Genomic DNA, 15,950 nt, shown 5'->3' on the forward strand with positions numbered 1-15,950 from the left:
ATGTCATTTTATACACTGTCATGCAACTCACTTGTTCAGAAACCTTCCATGGTTTCCCAATGTCTGCTGAGAAAAGGTGTAACTCCTCAGCATTCCGTTTTGTCCGCAGCACGGCCGCAGCTGACCTGTCCTACGTTGCCTCACACCACTCCCGAGAGGCTCATGCCCCCACCAGCCCTTTGCCCTTGTGCCCTTTCCAGACCCCGAAATGTGGCATGGAGCCCCCTCTCCCTCCAGCAGTGAAGTTCTAGCTCTGATATCACCTCCTCTATGAAAGCTTTGGGGGATTTCCTGACCTGATGTGATTTCTTTTGCCAGACTAAGCTCCTTGAAGACAAGAACCAAACTGCACGAGAACACTCATAGTTTTCAAATGAATCAATTTCCTTTTTTTTTTTTTCCTGCTGAAGAAGATTCACCCTGAGCTAACATCCACTGTCAATCTACCTCTTTTTGTATGTGAGCCACCACCACAGCATGGCCACTGACAGACGAGAGTTGTAGATCTGTGCCCGGGAGCCAAACCCTGGCAGCTGAAGCAGAGCATGCGAACTTAACCACTAGGCCAGCAGGGCTGGCCCTCAATTTCCTTTTTTATCATTTTAACTCCCATATTATGGTCCTTTTCTAAATTTTCCTCATTGTATTCTGCATTGTGTCATTATTTAAGCAATTATAACATATATATTTTCTCAAATTCTCTGAATGCAGGAATTATATTATACATATTTCTTGCACCCCTCCACCCACCCTAGACCTATGGTAAATGTCCAATCAGTACTTACAGAACTAACTTAAATCCGGGATGTAAATGCCAATAATCTTCCCGTAACATAGAGGAGAGGGCTGGAAACATAAAGAGTCAGCCTCATTCCAAAACAAACTGAAAAATGGGAAGTAGTTCATCTTATTTTGTGGGTCTCCCATTCTTTACTCACTCTGCCTCCCAGCACAGGAGAAATCTAGGTAGTCCCCGACTTAGAAATAAGTTACATGCCACATCTTTACAGGTGGAGGTCATTGATTAGGAAATTACAATTCATTTCTCTTTGAAATAATATTATAAATAACGTTTATGATCCCTTTCAAGTCCCCAAAAGCTGATTTGAACTCTCAATGAAGCAGAAATAGTATATTTGCAATAAAAAGTAGAAAATAAAACTATTGACATATTTTACAAGTAAAATAAACAACCAAATACGAGTGATTATTTTTAATTTGAATAATCATGATTCAAGGAAAGCAGATTTAACTATAGAAAAAGGAGGCTATATGTCACCATTCTCTCCTGGTTGCTATCATTCACCAGTTTCTTGGAGACTTTCTCTCATGGAATGAAGTTGTGGCCTGAGGACCTAGGTCTTACTCTTGATCCCAAGTCTGGCCACAATTCTGAGTAATTTCAGGATCCACATGGAACCATGTTCAATACCCCAGTCATTCTTTTCCTTCATCTCCTCATCTTTGGGGATCTTCTCCACTGGCCTCTAGTCTCCTACTCCCACAGGCACCCCTGAACCATGCTATCCCCGGGATTACACCTGGGATTAACATCTTTAAATGTTAAACTCACATATTCCCACTCTCTGACTACTCACCTCCTAATCTTCTAGGTCATTCACTACATTAATCCCAACACATCTGCTCTTCGACCTCTTTGAAATGACTAGTTCATTGATCCTTTAGCTCTCTCTCTAGAGTCTCCTTCTGTTTTAGCTCTTCAATTTAAACTCCAAATCCAATATTTCAGCTATTTTTGTACCACTGTCTTTCAATTGCATTGTCCTGCCAAACATAATCCAGGACCCAGGACAATTCCAATTGTCCACCTGCATAGAAATGCTGAGAGCTCTTAGTTGGGGATGGGGATCATCATTCAGTTTGATCTTGATTGTAACTCTTGGTCACCTAACTCAACCTCAATATTTCCTAAATTGGATGGATGGATGGATGGATGGATGGATGGATGAATAATACAGGTGGAAACTTGTAGAGATGCTAAAGAGAATCTCTGGACCCTTTGTAATGCTTTTGAGATGGACAATCCTTAGTCTAGCATTTCTAATTTTACTTCAAGACATACGGATCTGCAATTCTGAGAGATAACAAAGTTAGAGACATCACAATTTCTGATTTCAAACTCTATTACAAAGCTATAGCAATCAAAACAGTATGGGACTAGCATAAAAACAGACACATAGACCAATGGAACAGAACTGAAAGCCCAGAAATAAACTCACGCATATATGGTCAACTAATAATTGACAAGGGAGCTAAGGATACTCAGTGGGGAAAGGATCGTCTCTTTAACAAAAATGATATTAGGAAAACTGGATATTCACATGCAAAAGAATGAAATTGGACCCCTATCTTACACCACTCACAAAAATTAACTCAAAATGGATTAAAGACTTAAAGATAAGATCCAAAACTGTGAAACTACTTGAAGAAAACATAAGGGAAAAGCTCCTTGATATTGGTCTCGGCAACGACTTTTTGGATATGACACCAAAAGCACAAGCAACAAAAGTAAAAATCAACAAGTGGCACTACACCAAACTAAAAAACTTCTGCATAGCAAAAGAAAAAATCAGCAAAATAAAAAGGCAACCTATGGAATAGGAGAAAGTATTTGCAAACCATCTGTCTGATAAGGGGTTAAAATCCAAAATATATAAAGAACACATATAACTCAATAGCAAATAAAAACCCAAACAATCCAATTAAAAAATTGGCAAAGGACTTGAATAAACATTTTTCCAAAGAAGACATCCAAATGGCAAACACGTACATGAAAAGATGCTCAACGTCACTAATCCTTAGGGAAATGCAAATCAAAATCACAATGAGATATCACCTCACACTTGTTAGAATGGCTATTATAAAAAAGACAAGAGACAACAAGTGTTGGCAAGGATGCAGAGAAAAGGGAACCCTTGTGCACGGTTGGCAGAACTGTAAATTGGTGCAGCCGCTATGGAAAACAGTATGGAAGTTCCTCAAAAAATTAAAAATAGAACCATATAATCCAGCAATCCCACTTCTGGGTATATATACCCAAAGAAAATGAAGTCACTATCTCAAAGAGATAGCTGCACTCCCAAATTCATTGCAGCATTATTTACAATAGCCAAGATATGGAAACAACCTAAGCGTCCATCAATGGATGAATGGGTAAAGGAAATGTGGTATATACATACACATATATATACAATGGAATATTATTCAGCCATTAAAAAAGAAAGAAATCCTGCTGTTTGCAACCACAAAGATGGACCTTGAGAGCATTATGCTAAGTGAATAAGTCAGAGAGAGAGAGACAAATACTGTATGATCTCACTCATATGTGGAATCTAAAAAGCCAAACTCATAGAAACAGAGAGTAGAATGGTGGTTGCCAGGGGCTGGGGGTTAGGGAAATGGAGAGATGTTGGTCAAAGGGTATAAATTTCCAGCTATAAGATGAATAAGGTCTGGAGAATCTAATGTACAGCATGGTGGATATAATTAACAATACTGTATTATATACTTGAAAGTTGTTAAGAGAGTAGCTCTTCAATGTTATCACCACACACACACACAGTAATTATGTGAGGGGATGGAGGTGTTAACTAACTTTATTGTGATAACCATTTTGCAACATATCTGTGTATCTAATCATCATGTGGTATGCCTTAAATATACATATGTTATAGGTCAATAATATCTCAATAAAGCTGGAAGAAAAAAAGAAAAAAACCATATGGCTTTGTTTTCCTGTAAAGTAGATATATCTGTGTTGCTCATCATTTCACAAGCACATGACACTTTTCTGCCTTGATAACTTTGTCCGCCATCAAATAAGGAGGAAAAACTTTCCTGGGGAACGAATGGAAAAGCTCTGAAACAGAGTGAAGGAGCAAGAAGGAATCTCAAGAATATGTGTTTGTGTATCAGAAAGAGATTGCCTGGAAATGTGATATAAGCCACAAAAGAGAAAATGGAGATTTGCAGTGGCTTATGTCCGCCAGGCCTTGAATCAGTCTCAACACACTGTTATTGGTTAGTTGTCATCCACCAATCAACAAATACTTTTGGAACACCTTATGTTTTCCAGACACTGTTCTAGGAGCTTGGGAAATAGAAGTGAAGAAGACAACGTCCCTGCTCTCATGAAGCCTAGGTTCTAATTGGGAAAAAAAAGTGACAAAAAAAGGAACAAGGATGTCTAGACAGTAAGTGGGGAAGAGAGGGATATTTTAAATTGTGTGATCAAGCAAGTCATCCCTGAAGAGGTAATATTTGAGCTGAAAACTAACGATGGAAAAAGAGCTATCCGCATGGAAATCTGAAACCTTGCTTTCCTCTCATGATTACAACATGGCTGCCATAGCTTCAAGCATCACATCCTCACATAACTTTCCAAGTAGGTCTAGGGGTTTATCCTTGCAAGAGTTTCTCTTCTTCATGAAGAAAAATATTTTCCATAAGCCCCAGCACACTTTCCTTCATGTCCCACTGGCCAGAATTAGGACACATATCTACTTTCCAACCAGTCACCAGCAAAAGAGACTGGGACTGCAATGATTGGTTGGGAGCAGCAATGCTGGGTCCAGGGAGGGGTATCCTTCCCTGAGCATATGCTGCCCAAACCTAAACCAGACTGACCTCCTGGTCCTCAAAGAACGAGAGTGAAGCAGCCACCAGAAGGACCAAGCTTGAGATATTTCATGTATCCAGGATTTACTGAACACCTAAGCATGTGCCAGGCACTGGGCTAGTGTTAGGGATAAGAAAAGACCTAGGCACCACCTGGACCATCTCACTCTACTGCTTAAAAACATTCAGTGAGGGGAACTCCCTCTTCCCCCCTCTTCACTATTTCAAAGTACAGTTCATGGCCACTCTTTAGCTCTGAATGACTTCTTCTCAATTCATAGCTTACATTTATCCATTTTACAAATATTCATTGAACATCTGGGCCATGGGATACAATTTTGCTAAAAAGACAAGGTCCATGGCCTTACAGAATTTCTATTTCAGTGTCAGAGAGAAAGAGTTGAATAGACAATTACAAGAAAAAATAGAAGGTGTTAAAAAAGGTGAACCATGGGTGCTATCAGGGCACCTCCACTGTCCAAAGGTAGCGTGAGGGATGCTGATAAGAGAAGATATATTTTGTTGAAAATGTCATTTAAGTCAATATTTAAAAAGATGAATAGAATTTGGGGAAATGAGAGTAGAGGTCAGGACTCAGGAGAGAAGGCAAGGAGGCTAGTTAACCTAGAAAAATAAGCATGTGCAAAGACCAGAGGTGGGGAAAGTGAGTTGGAGGAAAAGAAGGGAAAGAAGCTCAGTGTTGCTGGAGAAAAGAGTGGGAGGGGAGGACAAGGAGAGATGAGCCTATAATGATAGGTGGAGGCCAGGTCCCTGGTGGTAAACTCTTGGACTTTATCTGGAGGGGAGCCATTAAAGGGATTGACAAGTTTAGATTCGCATTTTAGAAAATGCATTCTTTTTTCTGCTCCAATTCCTTTCCCACACTTCAGCCATGCTACAAAGCGGATGGGCAATAGGCTGGATGAGGGTAGTGGCCAAGGAGTGGGTAGTGATTGAGGAGGTCCAGGATTCAGTGAATGACAGGGCTGTGACCAGCTAGGGAGGGGGAGGAGTCAAGGATCACTTCAAGCAGTTCTGGTTTGGCCACCTGGAGGGATGGTGGTGTCCTTCACTGGATGGACTCATTTTTGTACAAGTTGTGTTTGAGCTGCCTCCCACAAGGCACTGACCACAGTGTGTTCATTAACCTTTTTTATGATTTTTCTCCTCCCCCACCTTCCATATCAAAGCCACTCCCTACTTATCTTGGATCACACTTTTCTCAGATAGATCTGTTTCACTCTTTTCTTTTGGGTCCACACCCACTTGAACAATGTAAAAAACATGGTTTATGTGCTTTAGGTTTTCACCACTCTGTGGCCCTTGAGTGAAGCCTATATTTTTTGAGCCCCTACTATGAGCCAGGCACCAAAATGCAAAACAATTACATCAGTCATCGCTAATATGGTTTTTCAGCTAATACAAATCTAAGGCATCCAATCAGACATTTAATGATGTCAGTGATCAATGAATTGCAATTAGTAATTGACACGAATCCAACTTACTTTCTCGCATTTGTCTTTTATTCATTCAACAAAAACCCTTCACCCCTTTACCTTTTAAAGATTAATCTTATGGGACAGCGTGGCGGCACATGAACCGGTGTTAGTTCTGGGTCTTCTTTTATGTATGCGCATTTTTTACAATATGTAATTTCACTGCTTGAGGTTACCCGGTACTAATTTTATAATATTGTGTAGCTACATGATGGGGCTCGGAATACACTTATCTCTACGTTTTAAGTAGTACCATGCCTGCATGAAGCATCAAAGTGAGAAATGGTGAACTTCAAGGGCCTTTAAAACATCTTGAAACAATAAGAAGCCACAGACTGAAGCAGGGGCGTTTTTAAACATTACCCAGGACTGAAACAATTGAACCAATTTGTCCTTTGTTCTTTTTTATTGTATTCTTTATTACATTAATACTGTTTAAAAAAGAAACTCAAAAAGCATTAAACTCGGGTACCAAGCTATAGAAAGCCCTCCAAGGGGCCTGGCTTGGACGGAAAGTGCGTTTCCGCCGCCCCGCTCCGATCGCTGTGAAGGCCACTGAGCAAGCTGGCGCTCCGTCCCAGGGAAGCGACACGAAATGAAAGGTCACCGGGCCGAGCCCTCAGCTCGCCCCGACTTCTCCCTCCGGGCGGGAGGATCCGGCCCGAAGTTTGCCAAGTTTTCAGGCAGGCCCGGCTGAGCAAATGCCGCTGCTACCGGTCGCCTTTTCGCTCCGTGGCAGGCCCGGCCCGTGGAAAGTTTGCTTCGGGGGTCTCTCCCGGCCTTCTAAGAGAAGTCCTAGGAGGCGGGGAGTGCCACTTGGGCCGCCCCTGCCTGGGACGGGCGACGAGGTGGACCGGCGCCCCAGGGCACAAAGAAAGGGCGCGCTAACAGGACGTCGAATGACCTTGGAAACTCAGGACCATTTTAGAGTTTGTCACCTCAACTGCCCTCCCCTTGGCCGCCGCTCTTCCTCTCCCGTATCCGCCCGCGTCCACCCGCTCCTTCCCCACCGGTGCCTTTTCCTGCTTTTTCTTTAAGGGAGTCGTAAGCCCGCGGCCCAGGAGGGGCCGCGCTGGCCGCGGGGCCCAGCCCTTCCCGCCGCGCCCGGGGCCGCCCTTCCCGCCGGTGCCGGCTGATTGATGGTCACGGCCGGCCCGGGTCCCCCGCGAGCCGGGCTGTGTGTTTTGGAAGCGGCGCAGCGGGCTGCAGCCCCGTGACGCCCGGAGCGGGCAGCGCCGCCCTTCCTTCCCCCCCGGCTCGGGCGGCGGCGCGGCGGCGGGGCCGGGGCGGGCGGGGCGGGGGGCGGAGGGCGCAGGGAGGGGGCGCGGGCGGGGCCTCGGGGCGGGGGCGCGGGGCCGGGCGCGCCAGGCCGGGCGGGGAGCGGAGGGCGGGGGCTCCGGGGCGGGGGCCGCGCCGCGCACGCCCAGCCCCACGGCCGCGGCGCGCCTCGCGGGACAGGTTGGGCCGGCGGGGCGGCGCCCGGCTCCGGGGAATAATGCGTGTCTGTCAGGCCGTCCCCGGGTGACTGGGCGGGGCGGGGCGGAGGCGGCGCGGGAGGCGGGGGTGGCGGGGGAAGGGCGCAGGGCGGGGTGCGTGTTTGCGCGAGTGACTCGGTCGACCCCTCCGGCGGCTGCCTCCACCCAAGTGGGTGGGGACCCGCCCAGCCCGGGCGGCCGCGGCGGCTCCTTCTCCCCTCCCTGACCCTCCCACCCTGGGTCCCAGCCTCTACTTACCTCGCCAGCCCCGGGAGGCTCGCAGAGCGAGCGGCGCCGGCGTCATGTGACTGCCCGGAGTTGGTGCCAGGAGCCAGAGGGGAGCCAGGAGCGGAGCTGCGCGGAGCCCGGGCCCGACCGGAGCGCAGCGCGAGCGGCCGCCGCACGCGCGCCCGTCCCCGTCCCCGTCCCCTGCGGCCGCCGCCGCCCACTGCGCCCGGACTGGAGCGCTGACATTACTGCATTCGCGGGGTCCAAGGCAGCCCGCATCCGGGCCTTTATTTCTCGTCTGCAGCGCTCAGCACCGCGCCTCGAAAAGTAAGTCCCCTCTCCCTCACCTTTCCTTCTCGGCCCGACTCCTGCTGCCCCCCTTTTCGGCTCGTCCGGTTTCATTTTTTCAGGGGGGGCGCGCAGTGAATTGGTTGGGGGGTGCAGCGCGGGGGTGGGGGCGCCTGTGGGCTTGGGAAAGTGCAACAGCTCCTCGTAGCCGGGGGTGGGGGCGGAGGGGGGGCGAGGGGGAGGGGGCCCCCGGGGTCAGCAGTTGAAAGTGTGGGATTGGGGAGGGCCACCGTGAAGATCCGCGGGTGCGGAGAGCGAGGGCTGCAGCGCCCGCCGCGGCCCCGGGGAGGGCGCGGGTGGGGGCTCACCTGTGTGGTCCCCCGGCCGCCGCCCGCCCGCCCGCTCGCGATTCCCTCCAAAGCCCCAGAAATCTCAGTGTTCTCCGCGTGTGGCAACGTTGTTTGGAGAAAGGTAGAGCCGAGGCCGCGCGCTCCTGCTCCTCCCCCTCCTGGTCCCCCACCCCCCGCTCCCGCGCCCTCCCCCTCCCCGCCCTCCGCCTGCGCCCCCCGCCGCCCTCCTCCTCGGACGGTGCGCGCGGCCGCTCGCCCGCCGGAGCAAACTTGGAGCAGCCTCGCGGGCCCTCCGGGAAGAAACTTAGGGCAATTGGGACTGGAGGCAGCATCCCATTCTCGGTCCTGGAACCCAGAGCTGCCAGGGCGTCTGGATCCTCGGGGGCAGGAGAAAAGAGCTGGCCGGGTTTGGAGAGCCCTCCTCGGGGGCACGGAGAGAACCTGCCGCAGTGCCTGGAGCGAGGATTGCAGCGTGGCTGGAGGCGGAGAGCGCCTTAAGCAACTGCCTGCGGCGTTAGGGACCCGAGCCGGGTGGGGAGCGAGGGACTGATCCCTGGACCTGGACCCTTGGGACCTACCTAACGTTTCAGAGTGGCTTTCTTGGAGATGGCAGATAATACCTGGAATTGTCAAAGCCACTTCTTTGGCAGATAACAGGGAGAATCTTTTCTGCTTTAAATTGAACGGCAACATACAATAATACTAGATGAAGGACATGTGAATGGGACTTACTTTTAAAAGGAAATTGGAAATTGCTCATTTTGTATTTCACTAAAATAAACGTTTTATGCTGAATTTGTTACTAACTCAGGACGTATTTTTCCGTTAATATCACCCAAGACACTTTAAATATATTAATTCTCACAAGAGTCTGGTACATGGGGAAAAGGATGAAGTGCTATGAATCTGACTTCATTTAGATTTAGTGTCCGTAATTATTAAACAAAATCAAGTGGGGACGAGGGCAGTTGTTCATTATAAGTTTTTCCACAGAGCAATTTTGTGCTGTCCTTTTCAGAGTGTTTTATGTATGAATTAGAGGAGTATTTTTATAAGAGAAATCCAGCTGGATGATAATCTGTCTAACCCGAGGGAAGACTTGCTTTTAGGGGAAAATCTGAGAGCATTAACATCTCCAAAATTTGAGGAGTTAGTACTATTTTTTAAAGAAAGTGGACAAATGAGTATGTTAGTTGACATTAGGCTGTTAACAGAAAACTGAAGTGAGATGTTTGATTAATTTAAATTCCCTAGAGAAACATCTCAATTTCTACAGTCAGTGGGGTTTGCTGCAGAACAATTAGAAGAGAAAAGCCTAATGTACTATTGGTAAGTTCAATGAAGAGAAACTGTAAGAAACATTCTGCTTGTGTGAAGGAAAATGCAGGTATAAAAATCCTAATGTGAGAATAACAAAGAAAAGTAGCTATTTAGACCATAAACCCTTGTCAGATATAAAACACAGCCATATAACTTTGGAGAAAGCTATTGTTTTTTTCACTGCAAAGTTTCTAAATTAAAACTCAATCTTCTGGTTGCTATGGGCACAGTGATGCCTTTTTTTTTTTTTTTTTTTACCTGTAGTTATGTCTACACACAGATTCTTAAATCTCTAATAATGGAAACCTACCTGAGTTAAACAGACCTGGCTGACAAAATAAAGAGAAGTAATGGGAAAAGGACTGTGAATGGCTTTTACTACCTTAATACCAAAAAGAAAATAGACATTTTAGGATGTCTTGTAAAAATTGATACTCTATTCTACAGATTGTCTAACAATTTTGGATTAAATGAAATGTCAGGAACAAAATCACAGTCTCAAAAGGTGAATTTCTGTAGATGTGTGTACCTGTAGCACAGATGTGCAGCTGTGTGCAAATGTTTATAACTATGCAGTTGAAGACTGAAAATTTGGGTTGCCTCTAGATGTCCCACGCTCTGTGTTTTGGAATTTAGTTCTGTGGCTAAGGGACACTTAAAATTGGTCCAATTTTCGGTTAGGTGGGATAACCCAATTGTAATCTGAATTGTTAACAGCAGTACTCTATCTTCGTTGTCCTCATGATGCTCTGAGGCTGAACAATACTCATTACCCTAACCCAGAATTTGGTCATGGCTAGGGACCAGCCGTTGGGATGGGGGAGAAAGAGACAAAAGAAATCTGTAGGGAGGCTGGTGTTAATTAGGAAGGTCTCTGCTGCTTGTATATGATAAAATCACATGTTCACTTATGATGTTTACTGTATGTGGAAGCTCCTATTTGTAAATAGGGCAGGTCCCCTGTATAAAGCTGGTGTTATTATTCACACCCATAGAACAAACACCTCCACCAACCCCCATCCCCCGTTGTCTTAAAAAACTCCAGCTGCTCATGAATATAGGGTCAGGGAGGGCCGGCTAAATGTTTCTCTGTGCTTTCTCTCCAGCACAGCCAGCAGAGCTGTTTCCTGTTCTTTGTTTCAAGGCTGGGGTTTGCGTCATACATTCCAAGTGGCATATGTGTGCTCTTTCCTGTTTCAGGCTGTTTTCTGGTAGATCAGTAGCCCAGACCAGGCCATGGTCCCTGCCCCTAAACTCCCTATCCCCACCCTGGGAGTTATCATGTCTCTACACACTTGCGATTGCTTAAGATGCCTGTGTTATGTCATAATGAGAAGTCAGTTAACCTTTTTACATACACCCTTTGCTCCAGTATGTTTATATGGGTGAATACATACTTTTGTCTTTTTAAATTTTTCATTGCCAAATTGTAATTTTAAGAAATTTGTGTGCATATTGGCTAGAAATCTAAAGGAGGTTGTATTTGTTTGTTTGTTTTTCATTCTGGTTTTGAAGTGGGTAGCGTGTTTGTTTTCAGATTGGCGTTTTGCCCTGAAGCTGTCAATTTTGGATCAGGATTACCACCTTACAGTTTAGAAGATGTAGCATTATCTGAAAGATGTGGCCCACCCTTCTTCACATTAATACAGGACGCTCAAGGCACAGGCTTCATTGGATGGAGAACTCAAGCAGTCTTGGCAGCCTAGGCTGACTCAAAAGTCTTGCTTATGTTTTAAGGAAAAAATCTTTAGAGAAAGTGTTGAAGCAAAGCATAAGATACATTGAGAAAACTGCAGGATTATTTCTTTTTGAAGACAAAGATTTAAATACTAGGATAATTTTTTTGAAGGTGAAGATTTTACTGTATCCTAGATCTGATTTCCAAACTGTTTTAAGAATAAAAAGCTCAAAGAAAAGGAGAACTGGAAATAAATTCATTTAATGATAATTTGGAAAATTTTAATCTAATCTTTTGAAAACAGAAGAATGCTTTTGTTTTTATTGTTTTACAATAACAACTTTTTCATAACACTTTTTTTTCTTTTTGTATGTGTATTGGCAGTTAAGTTAACAAATTTCTGGGTTAACTATTTAAAACCTACTTTAACAAATTATTTTTCTCTTGATTCTTCAGAAAATAAGTTTTAAAGAAATGATCAGAAAAAAACTTTTGGCAAGTTGTTTTTTTTAAACTTATTTTTGGATTTTCTTTAACATCTAAAGGGATTATCTACAACATTCTCTAACGGAATTAATTCAGAGTTGCTGAGGCAGCAAATTAGACCCGATCCTCCCCAAAATTGATGATAATAGTACTTTGGTTTTAACTTCATGTCCCACCACATTCTTTATGGATAAAGGGATATATATAATATGATATTTAAAAAGCTACTAGAATAAATAGTAGGCTACTGATAACCTTCCTTGAAAAAAGATGGGAGTTTTGGAAAGTCTCAATAAGAATTTTCCTTTCTCCTTTCGAGGAAGCAAATTTGAAATATTAACCTGACTTGTAGGACAAGAGGCCTTTAAACTAAAATCATAAGTAAACCCAAATTGAAGCAACGTTTTTTGTTTTAGTTCCAAAGTTGTTAACAATCCACCTAGATTTGGTAGACAGACTCTTTATTTGGCTTACCCCAAATCCTTGCCTCACCATTTGGGGAGAGAGGAAGTGGTTAATAGAGATGATTGGGGTCTAACATATTCTATCAGAAAAAAAATTTTTGCAGGCTTTTAAATGCTAAGCTAAGCAATTGAAAAAATTATACCAGTCTGATAGTTACTATAATTACAATAAAAAAAATGGGAATGATAGTTTCATCTCTTGACCCTGCAAATCATTATTCCTAATTTAATTCCATTTTATCTCCATCCCCCCATTAAATACTTGCCTTCTTAATATTTCCAAATCAACATTTTTGCTATAATGAACAGCTTTCTTAAGTGGTACTTCCAACTCTGTTTTCACATCCAGTTGTGTTTTAAAAAATAGTAATAAAGTAAATACAAGCGACCTCAACTTTTAAATACTAGGAATTATATTATTCTGGAAATTGGGTTTCTTTCTGAAGTGTTTCATTTATCGTTGATTCTAGCTTTAAAAAAAAAATCCCTAGAATCATAGAACAATTGATATCTGGCTTGCTATATACGTAATATTCTAGTCAGAATTCATCTTGGGGTAAGTTGAAAGAGAAAGATTATGATGGTTTTTATCATTCTCGTTTTTAAGCCTGATCTGTCCCTTTCTTAGACCCGGTTTCTCATCTGAAGCAGTAATGCCAGAGCTCAAGACAGGAAACCAGACAGCAGTCTGCCCTGATAAGGGAGAGCATTGTCTACAGGAGGTAGCCTTGCTTTTTTTCCCCCCTCAACTCTTCTTCCTTGAAATTAAGTAGTAATAAAAGAGACACAATGCTGTAGACACAGTTTCTGAACCAGGACTAGGGCTGTTTTTTCCTAAAGCAAAAAAAAATATCCATTTAACTGGCGCTCTGCTTTTTCTGGAATGTCACCATAGTTCAATGGGACATTAAAAAAAATATAGGTATGTTTTAATCCCTCAGTCAGCATGTTTCATAGTAAAGTTCTTTCTCTAGCAAAACAGGTTCCTGGAGCTTTTTGAAACTCACTCCATTGTGTTAGCAGACCGAATACATTATCATTTCCCCCATCTAATTATTAAGGGGAGCTGGGGACTGAACATAGCACAGTTAAGTGGTCCTTCCGCCCATGCATTCCGTGTAACCCTGCGTCTAGCTCTTAGCCTGATGGCCAGGAAGGGGGTGCTTCCTGAGGCAGCCCCCCTTCCAGGAGGATCCTGAAGAGCCCACCTTAGCCTGGGACGTGCTCAAGAGGGTTGCCCATCTCTGGAAGGCCTGGGGATCTCCAGGGATGGCCTGGAGCTAGTCGCAACCCGGATCAGTGGAGTTTGGCCAAATCTAGATGTAAGAGATCAAGTGGACATTGAGGTGTCCACTTGATATTCTACCCTGGAGAGCGACCTGTGAATCAAGTGTGTGTTTTTCTTCTTTGGCCTATATGCTCTTCTTTCTACTAACTACTGTTCTTTGAGTCTAATCACTGAAATCAATCTCCTTTATCTGTTCTTGCACTTTACACCCTGGTACCTTCCAAAGCTCTGTACCCCAAAACTACTTTCATTCGTAACTTCAAGTTCCTGTTCTGCTTAGTTCTCCAAACAAAGGAGTTATTCTGTCTCAAGCCTCCCAAAGTTTTCACATTTACTCTGCATTTTAGGTTTTAGAAGATGATTTTCGGGCCAGCTTCACCGGCCCCTGGGCAGATTCTCCTTGTGCAACACCTGCTGTACAATCATACAGAAGCCCTTGCCCTTCATGTTATCCCAGCATGTGAGAAGTGCAGTTGGCCATCCATTCATTTATTCATCTCACAAGTATTTATTGAGCACCTACTCATTAGAGCAGATTACGTGCAGCCATTATTCCTAGTTACGCCACAGGATGGAGTAGGTCTGGAGTGATCTAACCTGAAAAGGCATTCTGAAATTTTAATTGCCCTCTGGAACCTCCCCATGGCACTGCCTAACATGGACTAGTGTGGCACTGCACACATCCCACACCCTCTGGACCAGGGGTGTGGTCCCAGGATAAGATGACTTGACTTAAAAGCCGATCCCACAGCACAGATGCTGAAGCAGAAGAGAAAGAGCCCTGGGTCTGCAGGCAGACACACTTCTGTTCTTGGCTGCAGTTCCAACCAGCTCTGCGAATTTGGGCGAGTCATTTCACCTCTGTTCCTGCATTTCCTCATTTCTAAAATGAGGATGAGGACCTGACCCTTCCACCTTTGTAGAGTTATTATGAGGATTTCCGTAGTTACTTGGGTAAAGCTGCCAATTTTTCTCAGCAGTTTTATGGACCAATTGCAGGTGCATTGGCTAGGAAGAATAACAGCCTAATTTGGGGCCTTCAGAATGTGTCTTTTGATCTTGTGTCCAAGCATGCATGCTAAGAGAGGGTAGGCAGCAGGGGCCAGTTGGGAGGAGTTGAAATCGCTGCTACTGTATGTACACTGTCCCCGCGTTCCATATCCGCCATGGACAGTTTTGTTCGCAGAAATCAGTATCCCTCTATTACTGTTTGTGGTGTGACATTGTCCTCTGCCCAGGGGGCAGTAGAGTGTGGTGCCCAGTCCACCAGCTTTGAAGTCAGACTACTTTGGATTCAAATTCTGGCTCTACAACTTAGCAGCTGTGTGATCTTGGACAGATTACTTGACCTCTCTGTTAGTGTTCTCGTGAGTAAAATGGGAAGGTAGCACCACTTCATAGGCATTAAATGACACAGTCCATGTAAAGAACAGCACCTAGAAATTGCCAATCATGAAGGTGGTGATGATCAGCAGGAAACCTGTGACATCACTTAGCTCCTGGCTTTCCTTGGTAAACAGAAGTATCCTTTGAAAGAAAAAAACCTAATGTTTGTTACACACACACAGACACATACACCCTTCTCCTGCAGTTGCCTCTTTTCTCTCTCTCTCTCTGTCTCTTTTCTATTTTGGGTTTTAAAACAGAGAGTAGAGACCTTGACACTAGACTTGCTTAGAAGATCTCTCTGAGTGGGTGATAAATTGTTTGAGGGTGATACTGAAGGTCTCTGGAGGACCCATGACAGGCAAGGTTAAGGGTAAGAGCAATAACTTCTTTGAGGAAGTTTGGTTTAATAGATTTCCCTTTAGGGTTAGGCCCCCTCACCTCTATTACTTATTTAAGGGAGATTTCAACTGCCATCAAAGGGAAATGACTGTAGAACTCCTGCTATGGGCTGAGTGCTCTTATATTCTCTGCTTATGCTTGACACAAAAGCTTCATTTGTGAACAAGCCTGATCTCCTTTGGGGAGTGGAGAGGGAGCCCTCTAAGGAAGTGTAAGGCGCCCGTGCCCTTCAGGTGCTCCCAGTCCAGGTGGTGGTCTGACACACACCTTTCGGAAAGTTACAAGGCCCAGCCTGTCTAGGTAAGAAGAGGCAGCCTCAGATCTACCAGGGCGCAGTCAGCTGGCTGCACAGAGTAGGGAGGGCCTTGAGCTGGTTTTTGAAGAGTTAGGAGGATTTAGATAAGCCGGAAGGAGACAGGGCATTCCACGCTGGTTGCCCAGCATCAGGGCC

General features: G+C 44.8%; 1 protein-coding gene and 1 pseudogene across 2 annotated transcripts in view; both read left to right on the forward strand.

The window, feature by feature from the left end:
- The first annotated feature begins 7,277 nt into the window (after positions 1-7,277).
- Positions 7,278-9,270, forward strand: LOC147916425 (uncharacterized; annotated as a pseudogene).
- Positions 9,271-11,999: 2,729 nt separating this feature from the next.
- Positions 12,000-15,950, forward strand: part of KLF3 (KLF transcription factor 3) — a 32,191-nt gene continuing 28,240 nt past the window's right edge. The window contains exon 1 of one of the 2 annotated variants that reach the window (XR_015552904.1): positions 12,000-13,145. Coding sequence is in view for 1 of the 2 variants with exons in the window: in XM_087434183.1 (XP_087290309.1) it covers positions 13,077-13,145 (69 nt within the window). In the remaining variant the exon portion in view is untranslated. The remainder of the gene's footprint in view (positions 13,146-15,950) is intronic. The other variant, XM_087434183.1, reaches the window with a different exon arrangement.

The sequence above is a fragment of the Ceratotherium simum genome, chromosome 8 (assembly GCF_057802395.1).
Source record: "Ceratotherium simum simum isolate JZ-2026a chromosome 8, ASM5780239v1, whole genome shotgun sequence".
NCBI classification, from domain to species: Eukaryota; Metazoa; Chordata; class Mammalia; order Perissodactyla; family Rhinocerotidae; genus Ceratotherium; species Ceratotherium simum.